General features: G+C 52.7%; 1 protein-coding gene across 3 annotated transcripts; it reads right to left on the bottom strand.

Annotated features, from left to right (window-relative positions):
- Positions 1–112: 112 nt before the first annotated feature.
- On the bottom strand, positions 113–22,239 carry SLC43A3 (solute carrier family 43 member 3). 3 transcript variants are annotated; one of them, XM_038563238.1, is made up of 13 exons: positions 22,127–22,239; positions 21,263–21,629; positions 20,894–21,023; positions 13,595–13,641; positions 12,378–12,454; positions 12,065–12,157; positions 9,603–9,742; positions 8,227–8,324; positions 7,081–7,254; positions 6,745–6,864; positions 2,295–2,481; positions 1,561–1,684; positions 113–762 (listed from the first exon to the last, which is right to left on the bottom strand). In XM_038563238.1, exons 2-13 carry the CDS (start codon positions 21,444–21,446, stop codon positions 661–663), a joined length of 1,476 nt encoding a protein of 491 aa, XP_038419166.1. In that variant the 5' UTR covers positions 21,447–21,629; positions 22,127–22,239; the 3' UTR covers positions 113–660. The 3 variants fall into 3 exon arrangements, with proteins under 3 accessions (XP_038419166.1, XP_038419167.1, XP_038419169.1); XM_038563239.1 differs by lacking the exon at positions 22,127–22,239 and adding an exon at positions 21,881–22,031; XM_038563241.1 differs by lacking the exon at positions 22,127–22,239 and adding an exon at positions 21,810–21,832.
- Positions 22,240–22,599: the final 360 nt, after the last annotated feature.

The following is a 22,599-nucleotide window of genomic DNA, read 5'->3' as shown; positions in this document are numbered from 1 at the left end:
CACACGTACTTGCGCACACGTGCACACATACACTCAGGCGTGTGCGCGCACACACTCAGGCACGCACACAGGCACATGCATACACACAGCCCAAAGCCTAGAGAGCCACACCTTCAGCAGAAAGGCTTTATTTTTCTCTAAGATTAATCCCCCAGAGACACGTTTTCTATGATGCCCAAAGTAAAGAATAGAGGGAGCCACCTCGAAATGCTGGGCGTCATAGCCAAGGTCATGACAACCCCACTCTTCACCTGGAAGCTTACCCGGCACGAGGGGCTCAGCACACACAGGCATCACAGCCAAAGAGGTCCAAAGAAGTAGGTGACATACTTCCCCCCTCATCACATCACCTCCCCTGAAACCAAGTGTCTACCAATGTCACGTGTTTCCTGCTCCGAAACTAAGACCCTCCACGGGCCTTTGCTCCGGGTCTATATGACAGCAATGATCGTGGCACCTGAGCGTCTTTTCTTGCTAACCCAAGTGTCACCTAGCTGTTAACTAGGTCTTTTTTTTTTTTTTTTCAAAGAAAAGAAAAAGTAATGGCTAATTAATACAAGAAGCCCAGGCAGGCCAAGTGCTCCTGGATGTGGGGTCCTCACGGGTGGGGAAAGATGAGCAAAGACAGCGTCCTCTCGGCTGGAAAGCAGAGCTTCTGAGCTAGGCAGTTGCACGAGGGCTCCTTTCCCGCCGGCACTCCCAGTACACCATAAAGGGATGGACGAAGGTCAAGACGGTGGCAAGCACCAGCGTCACGTTCACCTGAGGGTGGGAGGGGGCAGGTGAGGTCCAGAACTCTGAACCGCAGCCACCACCCACAAAGCGGCCAGAATTCCACCAGGAGTGGCCTCTACTTTCTCCTCAGACACTCAGAGTGCCCCGGGGCAACACCTCAGTTATTGTTCATTCTGCCCTGCAGAGCAGGGCAGGAGAGGAGTACTGTGCCCATTTCCTAGATGAAGAAACAGAGGTCTTGAGAGCACTCACTGCAGGCAGGAAACGTCTTTAAAGTCTTAGATTCTCCTTTGGAATTTGTGAGAATTTTACATCCTCCTCCAGAGGATGTCCATTTGTTTCCACACACATAATAAATATTTTCTCCCTGGGGCGCCTGGATGGCTCAGTGGTTGAGCGTCTGCCTTTGGCTCAGGGTGTGACCCTAGGGTCTTGGGATTGAGGACCTGCTTCTCCTTCTGCCTATGTCTCTCTCTCTCTCTCTCTGTCTCTCGTGAATAAATAAAATCCTTAACAACAACAACAAAAATATATATATTTATATATAAATATTTTCTCCCCGAACCTCTAATCCTGTGGACTCTCTTGGAAGCCATGCCATGCTAGTCCTGCAGTTTCGAGTACCCTGGCCATTACGCAGGGTACTCTGCTTACCCCAGTTTGAGAAATCAGACCAAGGATGTACCCAGGTGCAGAAATAGTCCTGCAGGAACCATCTCAGCCAGATTTGGGGCGCCCCCTGCTGGGGCCCCACTGAGCCACCCCAATCCGGATGTCCTCTCTGGTCCAAGGCCAGGGCCACACCCCCAGCACCCAAGTACTCACGTAAAGCGGGTCATTCTGCAGGGGACCCTTGATGAAGGTGAAGATAGGGAACTGGAGCAGAGAGACAATGGCTGATAAGGCCATCACCAGCCCAAAGAGCTTCCCAAAGTGCTCCGAAGGGAAACTGGGGAGAGAGGCAAACCGGGTTCCAGTGAGCTCCCTCCAGGAGGGGCCCGGCCATGGAGGGCCTGTGTCAGCCCCTTGCTCCCAGGTCCCCCATCCTAGGCCTGGCTTCACCCTCCCACACAGCCCTTCCCCCTCCACCTTTGCTCGAGCCACAGAGTACAGAGAAGGCACTGTGCGGAGACCCCGACACAGGTGGGCCTGGAGAGGTCTCAAAGAAAAGACGGACAATGAGCCAATCACTGTGCTGGACCATGAGGACACAGCAAACGGAAGCAAGAACAGAGCGCCGAGAGCACAAAGAAGGAAGAATCTTTCTGGCTCTCCCTGGGACAGCTGAACCAGAAGTGGGCCTTGGAGGCTGAATAGGAGTTCACCAGGGAGATAGGAGAGGCCGAGAGGAGGGCCCCTACGAAGCCTCAAGTTGGTGAATGTTCTATCCCTCCCGCCAGCCTCTGCCTCTACCTCACTGTCTACACCTGCTCCAGGACCCTGCCTCCCTCACTGGAGCACTGCAGGCCCATCCTCACCTCCTGACTTCTTTACCTCCCGTGCACATCCCTTCGTGCCAGCGTGTCCCCGGTGGGGTCAGGCAGCCCAGGCCCACTTACGCGAGGGTGAGGAAGGCAGCATTGCCCCCGTACAGGAAGGAGCGGCTGATCACTTGCAGGATGAACGTGACATACTGGAGGGGCAGCACGGGCACCGAGGCACAGAGGGCGAAGCCCAGGCACAGCAGGGACGTCAGGGCCAGAGAAGGCACCGCCGAGCGGAGGGCCACCGTCATGGCCGAGGACCCTGGTCCAAAGGGAAGAAGGGGCTGCGTGGAGGCGAGCACGGCGGAGGGCAGATAGAAGGGGCTGAGCCACCGTCCACTGACCCTCCCAGCAGAATCCTAGCCTCCCACACGCTCATCTCCTATCCGCACCAAACGGTGGATCATCTACCCCCTAAATGCCATTCAAATGCATCCACTGCTCTCCACCCTCCCCACTCAGCCAGCCGCAGGTCTCCACCAGTGCACGCCTGGGTTGTGACAATGTGTGACAATGGCCTCCTACCACTGGCCACATGCTCTGGCCCCTCCAGCCCGCAGCCAGGTAAGCTGCGGAGCGCTGGAGGTGGGGGGGGGGGGGCAGGAGACCGCAAACAGGCCGCCACTCAGGCCAAGCTGCACCAACATGGATCTGCAGCCACACCAAAGAGGAAGGGAGGGAAGGACAGCCAGCCTTCACTGTGGCCTGCAGCAATAACATTGTTACTAATAGTATCAATACTGGAAGCCAGACATCCTGCAGTAAATACATTTTTAAAATACTAGATACCTGTACGTGTACATCGTGTGCGGCATATAGCATACCTACACACAGCGTGTGTATACAGCACTGTTAGGGACTACTATCTTCAGAGGAAAGGAGACACAGATATAAAGCCAAGGAAATAAACTCGGATTTAAAATATCAGTACAGGGCAGCCCAGGCGGCTCAGCCGTTTAGCGTCGCCTTCAGCCGAGGGCCTGATCCTGGAGACCCAGGATCTAGTCTCACGTTGGGCTCCCTGCATGGAGCCTGCTTCTCTCTCTGCCTGTGTTTCTGCCTGCCTCTCTCTCTCTCTCTCTCTCTCTCTCTCTCTCATGAATAAATAAATCTTTTAAAAATAAAATAAAGAAAAGAAAAGAAAAATCAGTACATCTTGGGCTCAATTGCTTAGGTCTGCCTTCAGCTCAGGTCATGATCCCAGGTCTTGGGATGAAGCCCCACATCAGGCTCCCTGCTCCTTGGAGTCTGCTTCTCCCTCTCCCTATGCTACTCCCCTGGCTTGTGCTCTCTCTCTCAAATACATAAAAATCTTAATAAAATAAAATACCAGTAATCTTACCTCTATCCAAGGCCTAAAAGCAGAGATGACCCAAGAGAATTAGACACCCTGGCATCCAGATTGCAGTCTTTATTTTTTTTAAGATTTTATTTATTTATTCATGAGAGACACAGAGACACAGGCAGAGGGAGAAGCAGGCTTCATGCAGGGAGCCTGATGCAGGACTCGATCCTGGGACTGCGGGTTCATGCCCTGAGTGAAAGGCAGACGCTCAACCACTGAGCCACCCAGGCATCCCAAGATTGCAGTCTTTAAATACCATTTCTGACTTAAAGGCCCAGGATTACTTGGAGAAACAGCTGTTCCAGGGCAGGAAATATACCCCTTGAAACAGCCCCGAACATCTCACTGTGCTGGAAAATGAGACAAATAAGACATTCTCTAAACTTGATGGCGTTGTGTTAAAGCACGCCAATTCTCCATCAGTAAAGTTCCCAATAACCAAAGATGGATTGATTTGAGCACATAGAAGATTCGAGATGGAAATGGATTGGAACCCATCAAATATATATATAATGAGACTTTAAAAGAGAAACAACGTGAGGGGACACCAGGGTGGTTCAGTCTGTTAATTGTCTAACTCTTGGGTTTCTGCTCAGATTATGATGATCTTGGGGTCATGAGATCCAGGCCGAGGGACTCTACACTCAGCGTGGAGTCTGCTTGAGACTCTCTCTCTCTCCCCCTCTCTCCACCCTCCCCTCCCCACACTCACATGCTGCCTCCCTCTCTAAAATAAATAAATCTTAAAACAGCAAAAAGAATAACAATAAAGAGAAACGACATGAAAAAGTAAATCAATTAAATTAAGTAAAAGAAAAACGACAAGTCATCCCCCCTGGAGGTTGCTAAAGCACCGAGTCATTCTGAAACTGGCACATGGAAGAAAAAAAACAAAAAAAACAAAAAAACAAAAAAAAAAGAAAGAAAAAAACCAAGCACTTATTTCAGGGCATAAGGTAGTCAATGAGGGAAAGCTTTTCTTTCTAGAGGAACTCTAGCAATTAAAAGCAGAAGGAAAGACAGAAAGAGACAAATGTCCATTTTGCAACCCTAATGAAATAATGGATCCCAGCAGTGATCACCCAGAGCTACTAAAATCATTACCCGTGCAGCTGATGGGAAACTCTGTACCGAGTGGATCAGACTGACAGCGTCTGGACCCACTAATCAATCCTAACATCGTAAGCACAGGGACAGCTGGTGCCGGGGGGCCCCACCGCCCAGAGCCAGAGGACGCCCGCCGCTCCACCTCCGAGGCGCGCTCGCCAAAAAATACTCAACTGCGTCTCCTCAAGCCTCCAATCTGCCTGTTTACGGGAAATACCCAATCAGAAACATTTTTAAGTGACACCCAAGGATGTCAAACCCAATCTGGGAGAAATCTGACAGAACAAATGACCCAGTTTCTTCAACAAATAAACCACCAGAAAAACAAAAGGTAGGGGGGAGGAGAAGGGACACAGAGATTGAAGATCTAGGAAGGCCCGCAGTCAAATCCACAGTGTAGACCCTGTGTGCATCCTCGTGGGAACAGACTCACCATGAAAAGTAGTTTCTGAGACAGCTGGGGAAATCTGAACGGCAGGTTAGATGGTATTAGGAAATTACTGGTTTTGAAGACACCTGGGTGGCTTAGTGTTTGAGCTTCTGCCTTTGGCTCAGAGCGTGATCCTGGGGTGCTGGGATGGAGTCCCCTATCAGGCTCCCCACAGGGAGCCTGCTCCTCCTTCTGCCTGTGTCTCTGCCTCTCTCTGTGTGTCTCTCATGAATAAATAAATAAAATCTCTTTAAAAAAAGAAATTACTGGTTTTTGGGGTGATAATGATATGATGGTGATGTTTAAATAAGAAGGGCCTTATTTGTGAGAGACACAGACTGAAGTATTTACAGATGAAATTGTCTGATGCCTGCAATCTGTCTTAAAATACCCCAGTAGGGGTAGGAGCAGCAGCGCCGGGGAAGGGGCGACCTCAGCGCCCCTCTGTTCAACCAGGCAGGTCCGAGGGTCATGTCCACTCTCCGAGGCACAGGCACGGCTGCCTCTGCCCCTTCCCTCCTCTCCCCACTTCAGCACTGTCTCCTCTGCACCCCAGTCCAGCCCAAATTCCTGTCTGGGATTCCTCAGATTCCTCACTCTAGCTCGCTCCTCACCACCCTGACCCCACTATATTCTTGGGCCCTCCTCTTCATCTCCCCACTTCTTGCTCATCCCTCAGGCCTCCACTTTGAAGCCACTTCCTCCAGGAAGCCTTCCAGAACATCAAGGCCATCCTCACCAAAAAAAAGGTGAAATGCCCCTTTTTTTGTGTCCCCATCACCCCCTGTGAGCTGACTTCGCAGATGGTGATGCCTGATGACTTGTCCTTCTCTGTTCTCTAGACTGAGAAAGGTGTGAGAGCAAGGACCTAGCCGTCCGGTCCATGGTGGAGTCTGGAACTATGGCTGGCACGTAACTGACACTCAGTGACTAGTGGATGGATGGATGGATGGATGGATGGATGGATGGATGATAGGTGGATGAGTGGATGGATGGATGAATGGATGGACAGATGGATGGACAGATGGATGGATGGACATGTGGACGGATGGGTGGACAGGTGGATGGACAGTGGATGGATGGGTAGATGGGTGGGTGGATGAATGGATGGATGGATGGATGAAGGGATGGGTGGGTGGATGGTGGATGGATGGATGGATGGATGGATGGACAGGTGGACAGGGACAGGTGGGTGGACGGGTAGGTGGATGGTGGATGGACAGGTGAGTGGACGGGTGGGTGGATGGGTGGATGAATGGTGGATGGATGGTGGATGGATTGGTGGATAGGTGGAAGGATGAATAGGTGGACGGCTAGGTGGATGAGTAGATGGGTGAATGGGTGGACAGGTGGGTGGACGGGTGGACGGGTGAGTGGATGGATGGGTGGATGGATGGATGGGTGGGTGAATAGATGGGTGGATGGGTGGACAGATGGGTAGACGGGTGGACAGATGGGTGGCCAGGTGGGTGGACAGGTGGGTGAATGGGTAGACAGGTGGGTGGATGGTTGGGTGGGTGGATGGGTGGATGGGTGGATGGATGCACATAGAATGGATCAAGAACAAAAGAGAAAGTGGCTCTGGCTGTGAATGAAGGTTCCTCCCCTCCTGGTCCCCCAACCCTCTGTGCCCCAGGCCTCACCTGTGCTTTTCGCTTCCTTCTGGTACTTCTGCTTGAGCCGGTCCATGAGCAGGCCATTCCAGGGCGCACACAGCACCCCAAAGAACTGAGTGATGGCGAAGGCATTTGTGTAGGTGCTGACTGCAGAGGGCAAAGGGGAGCTAGGTGGTAAGAAATTTCCAGCACTGCCTTCCAGGGGAGGACTCTCCCAGCCCGCCCTTGCCCTGCCTGTCTCTCCTCCCCGAACCTCTGCTCAGACCTTCCTCCAGACCACACAGCCCTGCTGCGCTCAGAACCCCGGCCTCATGGTTCCGAGTGCCCAGCTGGGATGCAAAGGTAGGCCGCCCCACCACATACCTAGTGCTCTGTCACCCCCGGCCAGGTTGGTGAGCAGAGAGTTGAGGGTGCCGATGAAGAGGTAGTGCCACAACTGTATCAGGGACAGCCACACCAGGTGCCAGGCAAAGCGCTGTGAAAGGGCATAGCTCCAGAAAGAGCGGGGCTCCTGCTGCTGCTCTGGTCCTGGGGTCTCTGATGGGGAGGAAGGATCTGGGCGTGAGTACCAAGAAGTAGGGGAGTGTAGAAGGCTCACAGGACCGTCCTCTATGGAGCGAGCTCACCTCCTCTTGCCTCCCAGACCGCATATGGTGTGTTCTCAGAGCTGCCTGTACCCAGCTTGTCCTACCTCTACAGCTTGGTTACGCGGCCCCACCAGCCTGAAGGACCCAGGTCCTCCTGTCTGCTGACACCCCATCTGTCTTTCACAGCTTGGACTCAGTGACACTGCTTGTAGCAGCACTTTCTCAACCAGGACGGTGGAGAGAAGGACAAGGAGAAGAGAATGCGGACGTTGGAGGTGAGGGGAGTGTTAGTGCAGCCCGCTCACTGTCTCAGCTGCTCCACGCCCCGTCCCTTGCCGTCCATACCAGGATCCTGAGTCGGTTCTAGAAACCGCAGCCTGACTCCTTGCTCAGAGTCCAGGTGGGACGTGAATGACATGTCCTGTTCCTCATCCAGGGCTGACCGGTTTGATCACATTCCCTGGGACACAGACCGGCTGTTATGTCTAGTCTGGGGTCCCCTGAGGCATCCAGGTCCTTCTCTTTCCTGGGGCCCAGGAAGTGCATGTTTCCTTTGATTTTTGTGAGCTTCCCAGAACCCTGTTCTTGCTTGGACCTTGCCAGCAGTGGGTTTGTGACATGTGTAACCACAGACCCAGAACAGACAGAGGAGGGAAAGGAGGCAGGGCATGGGGAGCGGGTATGATAAGCCGAGGAGAGAAAAAGGAGGGACGGAGAGTGAAGATACAGAAGTCCCGACCCTCTGTGGACCCTCCAGAAAAGGGTGGGTAGGGGGTCGAGGAGACCCTGTGGGTCCTCCGATGGCCTTTGCCTGACTCTGCATCCCCAGGGCAGCTGCGGTGGCAGAGAACCTGGACTCTAGGGGGCGGTTCGGGGAGAAGTCAGACGCTGAAGGGTGGATGGGGAAGCTAGCGGGGCTCACCTTCCTTTGCTGGAGGCACCTCCTTGGACCCCATCTCCAGCTTCTCGGACTCGGCTGTGCTGTTCTCTCTCGCCGTGGTGTCCTTCCCGGAGCACAGGCTATGGACAAAAAGCCCCCAGCCCAAGCCGAGCACTGTGAGCTGAGTCCGAGATGCAGGCCACAGGGGACAGCACAGGGGCTCCCAGAGGTCACCTGGAGACACCTTTCAACAGCCCTCATGCCCAGGCCACAGCCCAGACCAGTGAAATCAGAATGTCTGGGCACAGGAGCCAGGCTTCTATATATATATTTTTTAAGATTTATTTATTTTAGAGAGAGAACAGGAGCAGGGGGAGGGGCAGCGGGAGAAGGAGACTCCTCGCTGAGCAGAGAGCCCGACACGGAGCTTCATCTCATGACCTGAGCCGAAATCAAGAGTCAGACGCCCAACCATCTGAGACACCCAGGTGCCTCCCCCCGACCAAGCTTCCATATTCTTTAAAGCTCTCTAGTGATTCTTTTATGCAGCAAAGTTTGGGAACCACCAGAAACGTGGGAAGAGTTGGCCAGGCCCAGGTTCGCATCCCAGCTCTGCCTCCCCCTAGCTATGGAGACATGGCTCAGACTGAGCCCTGCTGAGCCTCTTTTTCTCATTTGGAAAACAGAGACAAGGATATTCATCTGAGAGGATAATTGTGCAATGAAATCAGAGGGCACACGGCCAAACAGTAAGCGAGCAACACATCAATGCCTCCCCACCCCCCATGGTGCTGACTGCAAAACCGGTCACATTGCTTCACCTCCCCTGTTCTCCAACCTCTGCAATGGGATCCTGCAGCTCTGACCGGTCCTCCCACCCCTGCATCTGGGCTAGCTTGTGAGCTGTTTCTGCCAGGACAACGCAGCAGAACTGGGCCAATTCTGAGAAACACTGTGCACATCTGCACCGCTTCTTAGAGCCCCGGTGCTAGCCTACTGGAGGACAAGAGCCCTGTGACTCAGATATCTTTGTCACCCTGAGTGACTGCCAGACACACCCCATGTGAGGGATGCCATCCTCACCAGCCAGCCCCTGCCGTAGCCAGCCCACACCAGCTCAGCAGACAACCAGAGGCAGGAGAGCCCTGGCCACGCCCTCCAAACCCATCCCTGATCAGCAGAACCAGCCAGCTACCCACAGACTCATGAAAAACAATAAATGGTTCATGTTTCTGACCACTGACTTTTGGGGTTGTTTGTTACGCAGCAACAGCTAGCTGATACACCCACAGCCTGGTCCTCCCGCCCTGTGATGGGTTTCCTCTGCTCTGCTAGCACAGCATATGTCCCACCCCTGGCTTCCCACCACATGTCAGGTGGAGGGCTCTGGTTCACAGTCACCAGATCCCAGTCCTTACCCATAACTGTAGTTGGGGGGCAACGGATAGGGGATGTGGCCTCGGGGCATCAGGAGGAAAGTGCGCCCAACATGCCAGGCACTGCAGACCGAAATGAAGATGAAAGAAGCCCGGAGGCTGACACCCTGTTCATAAAGTAGCTGTGGGAGGAGGAGGGAAAAACAAAAACAAAAACCTCAGCACAACAGCCCTGTTTGTGGCAACATGATTCCCAACATCCAAAAGGCAGAAGCAAACCAAAGGTCCATTTGCAGATAAATGGGGAAACGAACTGGGGCAATGGGATGCCATTCCTGAGAGAGGAGGGGAGTCCTGCACAGGTTATGACAGGGATAAATTTGAGGACATTAGCCAGGCACGAAGGGATCAACACTGCACGCTTCTGCAGAGCAGTCCAAGTCATAGAAACAGAAAACAGAACAGTGCTTGCGGGGGGCTGGGGTGGGGGGACAGGAAGTCACTGTTTAATGGGCACTGAGTTTCTGTTTTGCGAGGTTGTAAACAGTCCTGGAGATGGATAGGGGTCATGGTTGCACAACAATGTGAAGGACCTTAATCCACTAAACTGTACCCTTAAAAGTAGTTCAGATGGTAAATTTTATGTTCTCTGTATTTTACCCAACAGAAAAGTCTGTGTAAGAAGCAGGGACTGGACCCCCCAGCCTGTGACAGGCTCCCGCCCTCCATCCTGAATGCTGATCAAGGATTCCTGACACACACACGTTCAAGCTCACCCCACAGCTCAGTCAGCAATGGACAGGGGGGTGCGGGGAGGGGGAGGTGAGCATCGTGTCACCCATCCCCCCAGCCTTATAGACTCTCCTCATGTGGCTTCTCCGAGACCTGCCAGCCCACTGCTTTTTCATCTTATTTTTTTTTAACAGCAGCCAAGGCCTTCTTCTCAAACAAAACTTCACACAGAAATTCAGCCTATGAAACACATCAGCAGGGAGCGACCCAGTCATCTTCCCTCTCATTCTCTTTGGGGACCAACATAATACCCCAGAGAACCCCTCAAGGTTCCTTGACACCCAGTTTGAAAACCATTGATCTAGCCTACCTCCTCCTTTTACAGAGGATCAAAGTGAGGTCCAGAGACATGCAACCAACTGCTCAAGGTCAGGGTCAGCAGCAGAAAAGTCGGAATAAACTAAGAACTAAGATTCTGCTCTGACACTGTCACTCTTTCCAACACTAAGGAGACAAGAGAGAAAGGGAGGCATATCCAGGGGAAGGAGAGGGAACCAGGAAAGGGGCTCTGGTATCAGTGGTAGAGAGGCTTAGTAAGTACCCCTGGGGCTCAGTCTCGGGATGGCCCTTTAAGCCAAGGTGTTTATGGGACTAAGCTAGCTAGTCTCAGGTCTGGTAGTGACTCCCAGAGATCCTCTTCTCCCCCCCATAGCCCATGGGCTGTGCCAGCCTCCTCTGACCTAACACAAAGCCTGGAGGGAAGTCCCAAGTTGGGCACCTTCGGGTGTCAAGGACCCATACTCTCTTCATTCCTTCCACAGTCATCCTTAGTGTCCTGCAGCTGGTGGCCTCATAATCACAGCATGGCTACCATGACTCCAACTATCACATCTTCCCACCACAACATTCAAAAAGAAAAAAATGGGAAGGGGGAACAAGGAGAAAGGCTTTCTTTCTGCTCTGTTCTCACCTTCTATCAGGGAGGGAAAAATGTTCCCTGAACTCTTCTAGGATACACACCTTTCATCTCATTTTTTTTTTTTTGTGATAGTCACACAGAGAGAGAGAGAGAGGCTCAGAGAGACAGGCAGAGGGAGAAGCAGGCTCCATGCACCGGGAGCCTGATGTGGGATTCGATCCCGGGTCTCCAGGATCACGCCCTGGGCCAAAGACAGGCGCCAAACCGCTGCGCCACCCAGGGATCCCCTTTTCATCTCATTAACAAGGACTGAATAACATGACCACCTTTACCCATCACTAACAAAGGGGGCAGGGATTGCCCCAGGTTGGCTTAGATCATTCAAGATTCATCCTCTGGGCTGAGCACCTCCAGATGGAATGATGAGCAACAAAGAAGGTGGAATGGCTGTCAGGTGGCCACTAATAGCACTGGGACCCTCACCCCCCACATCAGCCCTGAGGAGAGCTGGAGAGGCCTCTGTGTCTGCTTCTGTTGCTCCCACTGGCCACCTCTCACCTTCCTGTCCAGACCAGAAGCTCACAGGCACAAACACTCCACCCCAAGGGGCTCCCAGCCTCCGCCCAACACTGGCCTGAGGGCATCACAACCTCTCCCCAAAAATCCTACTTAGAAGTAAAGAGCTTCATCACTACCAGGAGAGGCTCCAGAGCCAGACAGGCCTGGGCTCAAGTTCAAGTGTCATGTTTACTAGCTGCAGGAGGGCTAAAGGAAAGAAATCAGGCGAAGTTCACAAGACAAGTGCCTGCCACACAGAAGCGGGTGATAAATGCTGCTCGCTGGTGTTTCTTACCTTGATGACAAGGAAGACCGCCGAGGAGGAGTCAAACGCCCCGTTGTAGAGGGTGATGATGGTCGAGCGGTGTTTGCCAAAGAGGTTCCCAACCTGGAGAACACAGGAGTCATTCACTTCTTCCTGAGACAGTACTTCCTGTCCACGGGGCATGGGCCGGGCCCTCATTGTACGCAGACCCACCTCATCCGAGGAGCTGCGGCCCTGGCTCGAGCCAGCCCCACTGGAGGTAGCCGATGCAGAGCAGTGCTTCTCCCTCCCTCCACCCGCCCCTACCTCCAGCCTGGTGCCTGGGGTCAGGGTGGGCTCCTACCTGCAGATTGGTGATGAGAAACAGGATGCCTCCGACGGTGAGCATGGGCATGGCCAGGAAGAGCAGCAGGGCCGAGTCTGGGACAATCAGAGACAGAGGAGGGGTGGAGTCCTAGTGGAACCCAAACACGGAGCCCCACACTCTGGCTCCCACCGGCTCCCAAATTCCAACAATCCTGGGATTCTATCTGGCCCCAGTTCTCGCCAGCCTTCTAGCATCCTTTGAGGACCTTAAGAGAGTAGTCAGGGCTACGCCAAATGTCCCTGCAGGGGGACCCTACAGAAGTCTCCTGAACCACCTTCCTCCCCCCCATAGGCGCTCCTCGGTCCACAGCAGGCCTGCATGTCCACAGGGAGAGGCAAGACTCAAAGTGAAGCCACTGCTGCCTCTCCTCACTAAACCACAAGCAGCCCCTCCGTTCATGCTTGACACCGTTTGGGAGGGAAGCCTGGCTTCCGCCCCAAGCACTGCAGGACTTTGAGCTGGATTCTGAGTCTGTGACTCGGTCACCTCGTCTGTTAAATGGGAATAACAGTCCTTGCTCTTCCTATCTCATGGGGTGCTGTGAGATCCGAGCAAGAAACAGCCATGGATTGTGTTTCCCTGGTCCATTAAACTCAGAGCACCTCCTCTGTGCCAGGAACCATGCTTGGCCAGTGGAACCAAGACACCAGGAAAGAACGCTCCCCACTGTGGGTCTTGGCAAGGCATCTCCTCCCGCCCGTCTTCTCTACACAATGGAAGGAGGAGAATGAACCGGGCTGAAATTCCCAGACTTTGAGAGATTTCCACGTTCATGAACCAGTAATATTTGAAACGAAAACTTTCGACTGCAATAGGACTGTCGACTTTTGCCCCACTAATTGAGTATAGTTTCAAAAACAACCATCCTTCATACTATGATTCTGCTTTTAAAAAGAGAACACATAAAAAAAATTTTTAAAAAGAGAACACGTTAACACATACAAAAGGAAGGATGTAAGCTTTTGAATAAATTCTCTCTGAAGCAACCCCTTCACTGTCATTTTTTGCATTTCTCAGTAACTACACTGGTTTCACCGACTAGCAACAACTCCCCCAAAGATTCTCTCAAGCTCAAAGCCTGGGGATCTCTGAACAATGGTGGGGGTCAGGGTGTCCTGCCCATCACCTCTGCACCTGCCTCACTACCAGGTGCCCCTGCCTTGTGTCCCTCCCACCCACCTGACAGCACTCACCTGCGGAGGTGAAGGCTATGGTGAGTGTGGCGGTGGTGTACAGAAATCTGAAACATACAACGGGAGATGGAAAATGTTGTCAAAAGGGCAGAGCAGATAGAGCCAAGGCGCTCCCACTTGGGGTCCCAACAGCCAATTCCTTGGAGAAAGGGATTAGTGCCTGGTCTACAAAGCAAAGCTTTGAGTTCTAATTCCTCCTCGCTGTGTGGCCTCGGGTAAGGCACTGCCCTTCTCTGGGCCTTGGCAGCCTTTTCTAGAAAAGGAAATGATTGGACAGATGTAGAAATCCCAGGGTGCTGTGATGTCAGGACTGCAATTCCAAGGTTATGGGGACCTCTTAACAGTTTGGGAATCTCCCAAGGCATGGGGTAATAGAAGCAGTGCCCAAGTGTGATATTCTGATTTATAATAGGAAATATCTGTTTGCCCCTTGTCCCCAGTGCCTGACAGAAGGCTCCTGAAACTCCTGTAAAGTCTTCAGTGATAAGAGCACTAAGAGCATCTTTGTTCTGATCAGGTGACTCTGGGCTCCTGGATGGCTCCTGATTAGGCCCATCACCAGAAAGACCTAGCCACAATTAGAAACTTGGAATTTCCAGCCCACCCACCCCCACTTTTGCAAAAGGGAAAGAGGCTGGAAATGGTTAATAACTGATCAAGCCTACCTGAGGACAGCTTCCAGGCTGGTGTATACAACCACATACCAGGAGGATGATATACCCCAGACGCCACCAGGACAAAAGGTTTAGTCCTATGCACTGACCCTTCCCAGACTTCACTCTACATATCTCCTCATCTGGCTACTTATCTGTATCCTTTATCATATCCTTTAACAGACTGGTAAACACAAGCAAATGTTTCCTTGAGTTCTGTGAGTTGTTCTAGAAAATAATCCAATCCAAGGGAAAGGAGGTCATGGGAACTTCAGGTTTGTAGCCAAGCCAGACCAAAGTTGTGGGTAACCTGAGGACCTACCACCTGTGACTGGCATCTGAAGTGGGGGCCGTCTCATGGGATCCAGCCCTCAACCTGTAGGATCTGAGATCTCTCTCCTGGTAGAAGGCATCAGAACTGAGTTGCACTGCGGGACACCCAGCTGGTGTCACAGAACTGCGTGGGGTGGGGAGACTCCACGCACATGTGGCGAGTGGATATGTCAGAAGTAGAGTCTTCTCTACTTGAGGGCAGTCTTCTGCCCTCAAGGAGAGGGCAGCCCAGGTGGCTCAGCGGTTTAGCGCTGCCTTCAACCCACAGCATGATCCTGGAGACCTGGGATCGAGTCCCATGTTGGGCTCCCTGCATGGAGCCTACTTCTCCTTCTGCCTGTGTCTCTGTCTCTGTCTCTCTCTATCTCTCATGAATAAATAAATTAAAAATTATTTTTAAAAGGAATAAAAAAATTTTTTAAAGAAAGTCAAGGAGAACTGCAAGAGGAGATATGTAGGATTTCCCAATATTGTTGGAGTCAGTAAAGTGGGATTTGCTAGAATGGCTCAGGCTCAAAGAGGCATGTGCTTCGAGAAGAGAAAGGGGATGAAGAGCCCCTGGCTCCTGGGTGGCCATGTGGTGACCCATCGGGTGGGGCAGCAGGTGCACGGCCACCATCCACTAGAGGGAAAAGTCACCGGTTTGGAAATCAGAAATGGATCCACCTCCCAGGAAGTGGGTCCAGGGGATCCACAGAAGTGCAAACTAATAAGCAAATGCCAAAAGATACAAGCTCAAGGTCACCGAGATTACTCAGCTATTAGAAATGACAAATACCCACCATTTGCTTCAACGTGGATGGAACTGGAGGGTATTATGCTGAGTGAAGTGAGTCAGTCGGAGAAGGACAAACATTATATGTTCTCATTCATTTGGGGAATATAAATAATAGTGAAAGGGAATATAAGGGAAGGGGGAAGAAATGTGTGGGAAATATCAGAAAGGGAGACAGAACATAAAGACTCCTAACTCTGGGAAACGAACTAGGGGTGGTGGAAGGGGAGGAGGGCGGGGGGTGGGAGTAAATGGGTGACGGGCACTGGGGGTTATTCTGTATGTTAGTAAATTGAACACCAATAAAAAATAAATTAAAAAAAAATAAAAAAATAAAAATAAATAAAATAAAATAAAATAAAATAAAATAAAATAAAAGAGAGCGCCGGGTCAGACATGCATGCTAGACCAAGGTCAGACCTGGGTTAGTCTGGGCTTTGGCCATTACCCTCGAAGTCACCCCCAAGGGGAAAACAGGCAGGAGCAACAGAAAGTGTCTCTAAGACTTCTGGTCCCCAAGGAGGTAGTCAGTGTGGGAGGATGAAACTGAACCCGGGGACGGCGGGGGTGGATGGTGAGGTGCTGCTACATTTTGGTTTTGTGAATGGATATCCTCAGCTTCCCAGAGAACCCTTCCTGTGACAGAGGGGGACAGTGGCCACTTTGGGGGCTGTGTCTCGGGTTCTGAACGCTGCGGAATGCCGAGCTCATCTGGGTTGATGCAGGACCTGGAGCTCACTATGCAACAGTCACATATGGCCGCGCGTGATCCACACACACACACACACAGGTTAGACTTGGCCTGGACTGCAGCCACTGTAAGGTCCACGTCCCCCTCCAAAGGGAACTTCCCAGGTGGAGCAGCCTGGACGCTTTGCACACCAGCCCTGTGCACCCGGCTTGACGCCGAACTGCGCCCAGGTCACAGGAGATGCTGTGGCGAAGGGGGCCCTTACATGCAGGCACCCCATTAAAACCCACTGCCGCAAAAGGGAAAAAAACAGTTTGGGAAGGCTTACTGAATTTGCTGGCTCAGTTTCCCCTCCTGGGTCTTAGAGATGCTAATAATTATATTATGTTAATTAACAAAAGAATGGGGACAGGCAAGAGACTGGTCTCAGGAGGGTAGAAACTTTTCAATGGTAATTAAAGAACAAGGTGAATAACTATTGATGGGAGCGGAACAGAGAGGAAACAGAGGAGAGTGGAGGGTTCATCCCCACTGGGTGGAAATCTCCAGATGGTTATAGAGATGTGGGATAAATGAAATGGACAGCTATCGGGTTTATTAAAAAAAATTAAAAAGTGTTAAATACAGCACTGCCGAAGGCTGGGTGGGCCAAGGGGACACCTGCCCACCCACAGCATTAAAGTGCTAGCAACCAAACCCAGTCTGTTTGTCCCCATTTAAAAAAAAAAAAAAAAAAAAAAAAAAGTTAAAAGCCAGAAGACAGAGAGATCACAATGAGAAACCCAACCAGCAATTGCTGGGGCCAGCAGTTGGGCAGATTCATCAGCTTTGAGGCTGCCAGGAGGCTGGGCTCCCTTGACACTACCCCTCACCTTGGCCCAGAGCCTTCTGCACCGGAGTGGGCAAAACAGGCAGCAGGTGGCGAAGTTTCCAGGGCTCCTTGACCAGGGGACCAAACTCCCTGGAATAGCCCAGACGCTGGCTTCAGGCAGGATGAATCTTCCTGGTTTTTGGAAGCCGGAAGGTTGAGACAAGCTCCCCAGAAAGAAGTTGTCTCCTTCCCCTGATGTTTCATGAAACTAGACACCCCGTCTGGCCCAGAACACTTCCCCTGATGGTAGAAACCCCTTGCTGCCCACTCCTGAGGAGGCTGCTGGTATGAGGGTCAGGGTGGGGGCGCCCAGGGGGCTCAGCCAGTTAGGCCTCTGCCTTCAGCTCAGATCATGATCTCAGGGTCCCAGGATCGAGCCCCATGTCCTCTGGCTCCCTGCTCAGCGGGGAGTCTGCTCGTCCCTCTCCCTCTGCCCATCCCCCTGCCCCTTGCTCTCTCTCTCTCTCTCTCTAATAAATAAAAATCTTAAAAAAAAAAAAAAAAAAGGAAGGTCAGGGTTACTGGAAGAAAGGGAAACGTTTATAGGAGAACTGGTACAATTGAAGAGGCCGTGGGAGGGGGCTGCCTCTTGGCTGCACAACTCTGTATGGGGATGGACACCTCCCAGCTAGCACTGTGGGACAGGAGGCGGGTAAATCTGCCCTGCGTGTCAACTGGACTTGTGAAATGGGAGCCAGTGAGACCAGGGAGACCAGTGAGCCCAGGCAAAGTGGAAAAGAAGCCAGAATGCTGGTAAGGGACGAACTCTCGGCACCATAACCCTCTGGGGAGCCCAAACTGGGCCTTATGGCAAAAGTTTGCAGTCACCTCCCAGCAACTGCAGGTAGCCTGGACAAGACCATTCCCATTTCCGGGGCATTTACTGTCTTGCTATTGGACATTAATTGAATCCACACAGATAACTGAAGTACATAAAATGATCTTCAAACATGAAAGACTCACAATGTCTAGGATGATATCGGAGAAATGCTCTAATGGCGATGGCAATCCCCAGAAGAATTCCATGCTAAAAATAGCAATGGTTAGACAGGATCATGTTGCGGGGAGGGGTGGGGGTTGCAAGGAGGAGACACCATGAATGGGGAGGCTTTCATCCCCTAGGACTGACTCTGGAATTCTACCGTCACTTGGACAGCGTCCCTATAAGGAATCCTCGATTGACCAATACAGAGCTCCTGGGCCATCCTCCAAGGCGAGTGGACACCACCACCCTGTTTGGAAGGCCACCACGCTGATCCAGAAAGTTAAAAACAGATCAGCTCAGGGGGCTGAATGGACTGCATGCCGCCATCCTAGGAGAGCAGAAAGAAATCTACCATGGAAAAGGCCCCTACGTTTGGGTTCTTACGGACCCCACGCAGTGGCCAATGGCCACAGTGGTCTGGCCATTGGATCACACAGGAGGGCAATAGAAACCTGGCCATACGAGGCACATCCTATGGAAATCACTGTGACATTTGAGGGGTCCACTCAAATGGGAGAACTAGTACATTCAAATAGGCTTTATGTGAAGTGGTTGCCTCTCTTTTATCTGACTGTATTATGGGGGATTAACCTTGTGTCTGAGTGAGGAATGTTTCCCCTCTTAGAACTGTGGTTAGGGGACTTTGTGCAGGGGTCACAGGACCACAGCAGCCACTATAAGGGCTGGAAGCAGGGGTGATTCATAAGCAAGAAACTAACTATGTTTTGAACCATTATGTTAAGGTTCCTAAGTGCCTGGTGGGGCAGGATGCACCTTCCCTCTATCTGCCAAAATTGGGACAAGCAGGGAATGCAGCTATCTTGCCTGGTGGGAAAGACAGCTGCTAGCTCTGCTAGGGCTTGTCCCACCTGAAAGGGAGTGGATTGAAGGGGAACCTGCTGGACGTGTATTCCAGACCAGCACAGTACCCGAACCTAAAGTCCCCTCCAAAGGTGGAAGAGTTACAGTATGGACGGAGAGAAAGAAAATGCGAGAATAAGTGAATGAATAAGCACGTTCTATAATGAGGGAAATCCAGTATCACATGAGCACTTCGAAAGGCTCAGCAAAAGAGAAGATATTGTCTCTTTGCTCGATTATACCAGATGTCTGAAGGGTACAGGGATATATATCGCTGAGATCACTCCTGCTTTTGGAACCTGACAAGGTTGAACAGAAGCCTCTAAACATAAATGGCCCTGGGAGACACTTTCAGATGGTATGTTGATGGACTGGATAGTTATTAATGACTCAATGTGTTTCTGTTAAGGCACCGGTACATTTGACCTTTAACTGCTTCTTCTAGGGAAGGAATCCATGTTCAAAGACCAGAGGCTGCGATGTGATATTGTGGTTTATACTAAAAAATACAGGACGCCTGGGTGGCCCAGTGGTTGGGCATCTGCTTGGGCTCAGGTCGTGATCCCAGAGTCCAGGATTGAGTCCCACATCCGGCTCCCTGTAAGGAACCTGTTTCTCCCTCTGCCTATGTCTCTGCCTCTCTCTCTCTCTCTCTCTGTCTCTCGTAAATAATTTTTTAAAAATCTTCATACTAAAAAATACATATTTGGTCTTTATCCTGGGCCCCTGATACAGGGCTCCTAAAACCCTTGTAAACTCCATGATAAGAGCACTAGGTGCATTTTTTGTTCCAGTGGGGTGATTCTAGTAGGTTCCCAGATGGCTCCCAGATGCGGATTGGTCACCAGAAAGACCAAGTCATGATTGGAAGTTTGGGACTTTTCCCACTCCTCTAGAGAGGGGAGAAGGGCTGGAAATGGTTAATAATTGATAGAGCCTACATGAAGAAGCCTCCATAAAATCCCCATAGGATGGGGCTCAGAGAGCTTCCAAATCTATATGCTTTCATCTCTATCCTTCATCATATCCTCTAATAAACCGGTAAACACAAGTGTTTCCCTGAGTTACGTGAGCTGTTCTACCAATAACCCAGTCCAAGAGGGACGAGCTCATGGGAACCTCTGATCTATAGCCAAGTCAGACAGAAGTTGTGGGTCACCTGGGGACCTACCAACTTGCAATCTGCATCTGAAGTGGGGAGCAGCCTTGTAGGACCCAGCCCTTAACCTGCAGGATCTGACTCACTCTCTCCAGGGAGACAGTGCCAGAATGGAGTTAAATTGTAAGACACCCAGCAGATGTCATGGAACTACTTGGTGCAGGGGAAAACCCCACATATTGGGTGACCAGATGTGTCAGAAGTGAGGTGTTCTATGTGAAAGTTAAAGAGAAACCCAGGAAAGACCACGTTTTTCTTAACATACTAAGGCTGGAGAGGAGGAAGGAGACAAAAGAAGGGGTGAGAAGAAGAGGGGACAGGGAGTTCAAAGACCAGGAGAGACTGAAGGTCATAAACACCCAATGGCTTCGAGAGCAGGAACTTGCTTTATCAGCCAGCCCTCCCTCTGAGGACTCATTTCCCATACATCTGCCAGGAGGCACCTGCTCTGGGTCCTATTAAGGCCTTGGCAGGTCGCTGCTTATTGCGGAAGCTGCCACCTGCAGCGGTACCCTTTATGAATGAGATGAGTTCCTTGACCCTCGGTGAAGTCCCCACCATCTCCGCTCTAGTCAGGGGGTCGGGAAAGCCCACCATCAGGGATACCCAGGAGACCTTAGTCTGTCTCTGGGGAATGACATGGAGGGAGGGGATGACAATTAAGCCTGATGTAAGGCCTGGTAGGATCCCTGGTGTGAAAGCAGAGTGACAATTTTCACTTCCACTATTTCAACCCAAACATCCAGGCAGCCCTCACGGGAAGTAGGCCTGGGCTCCAGCTCAGTTTGAATACACATCCACATGGAACAGAGGAAAAGGAAAGGGGAGCGGGAGTGCAGAGAAGAGGGTGGGTCTAGACAGAGTCCACATCTGGGCTGCTTCTGACAGCTGCCCCTCCCTCCATGCACTGCCACTGCCAGGGGAATTCCTCTTGCCTATCTCTACCCAGGTGGGGCCTTTGGAAGACTTACATGGCTAGGAGACGGGCCACGGTGGTCTTGAATCTGTCAAAGATGAAGCCAGCGGGGAACGTCATAAAGTTGTTCATGAAGGACCCCAGGGTGAAGATGAGTGAGAACCTCTCATCCTGGGCTTTGCAGTCTGGAGGAAAGGGAGATCTCAGGGAGTCGAAATGTGACAGCTCCCAATGACCCCTCAGGGGCTGGTACTTCCCTCCCCAGGCACCCCGGAGACCAAGGCTGGGGAGTCAGTGAGGAGAGGCTGACACTCCTTTCCTCCCACCCTGCTCGCAGGCAGAGAGGCTAGCAGCAGGGTGGAGCCCTCCCACCCCTTCCTACTGCCTGGGAACCAGACTCTGCTTCCCTAGAGAAGCCTCTTACCAGCCGGCCCTGTGACATTGCCCATCAGCGGGGCCTCCGGTTTGCACAGCTCCTCAAAGTAATGCTCTGTTTTGAAGACAAACACCAGTGATGCCCAGCCGAAGAGGATTCCGGAAAAGCCAAGGCATTCCAGTAGCCCTGTCAGCAGGGTGGCCACTCGAAGGGGCAGACCCTGGCCTGGCATGGCTCGAGGTGGAGTCGATCCCCAAATCTCACTGGGGGCCTCCCCGGCTGACCACAGGAGCTTCAAGCGCTGGCCTTTGGGCACTTGGAAAATTCCTCTGGCAAGCCCTTCTGTTCAAGGAGGCTCTGGCTCTGGCTTTTCTCTGGCCTGGGCAAAAGGCAGCCGTGGGCAGTTCTCTGGATCCTGTAAAATCAAGGCAGAGGCCGCTTGGTCCAGGGAGCTTGTGGGAAAGGGAAAGGTGGACAAAGAGTCCTGGGAGGTGCAGAAAGGGGCCAGCTGTTCCAACAGCTGCACAAAGCCTCCCCACCCCACAACTGCAGCATGTGGGGGACACACAAACTGAGCCCAGTCCTAGGGACTGACCACAAAAATAGAAACAGCGCTGAATTGGGGGGAAGGGGGAAGGGGGGCGGTCATCAGGGTGTCCAAACAACCTGGCGAAGTTAGCTGTGTCGTTCTGTCCAGTTTACCCCACAAGGAATATAAAGGTCCAGAGAGGGTGTTGTCAACTTGCCCGAGGTCACATGGGCTGGGTAGTCACAACACAGGCCAGTCTGCAGCCCAAAATATCCAAGTCCAGCAGCGCCCTCCGTGACCTCCCGCTGTCACCCGCTGCCGGAGGGTCCCCGCGCCCCCCATGCGCCCCCCGCGCCCCCCGCGCCCCCGCCCCAGCGCCCTACCCGCAGGCCTCCTCGCCGCCGGCCTCCCGCGCGCCTCGGGGATTCGCGCCTCCGCGCCCCTCCCAGCCCCGCCCTCAGCCCCGCGCGTCCGGAAGGGCCCGACCCGGGGCGGCGTCGGGGGAGGTCCGCCCGCCCGCCCGCCCGCCCGCCCGCCGCCTGCCGCCCGCCGCCCGCGCTTCCTCTCTCCCCGCCTCCCCGCCTGGCGCGCGCCCCGGGCCGCGCTGGGATCGTCCCGTTATCTCCCCGCCACCCCAGCCGCGCCGGCCCCTTCGCCTCTCCAACTCCTCCCGCCCCTCCCCAACCAAACTCGCTTCAAAACCGTGGCTCGCAAGGGGAGACCCACGGAGAAGAGCACGAAGGCCCAGCGCGCGCGGGGAGACGCGGGGAGACGCGGCCACCTGCCCACGCCCGCGCGTCCTCCCGCAGGTGCCTCACCGCGCCCGCTTGGGAGGCCCCGGGGTGCACCTCCGTCC

Source organism: Canis lupus, chromosome 18 (assembly GCF_011100685.1).
Source record: "Canis lupus familiaris isolate Mischka breed German Shepherd chromosome 18, alternate assembly UU_Cfam_GSD_1.0, whole genome shotgun sequence".
In the NCBI taxonomy this organism is placed as follows: domain Eukaryota; kingdom Metazoa; phylum Chordata; class Mammalia; order Carnivora; family Canidae; genus Canis; species Canis lupus.
Note: the sequence above shows the minus strand (reverse complement) of the source record. Positions and strands in the feature narration are given on the sequence as shown.

What these genes read in the sequence shown, in the direction of transcription:
- SLC43A3 (XM_038563238.1), bottom strand. Translation starts at nt 21,446, where the DNA reads ATGCCAGGCCAGGGTCTGCCCCTTCGAGTGGCCACCCTGCTGACAGGG. An exon ending in CGGGGGTGACAGAGCACTAG is followed by an intron (nt 6,865 to 7,080) that starts GTATGTGGTGGG and finishes TGCCCTCTGCAG; the next exon opens with TCAGCACCTACACAAATGCC. An exon ending in TGCAGAATGACCCGCTTTAC is followed by an intron (nt 763 to 1,560) that starts GTGAGTACTTGG and finishes TCCCACCCTCAG; the next exon opens with GTGAACGTGACGCTGGTGCT.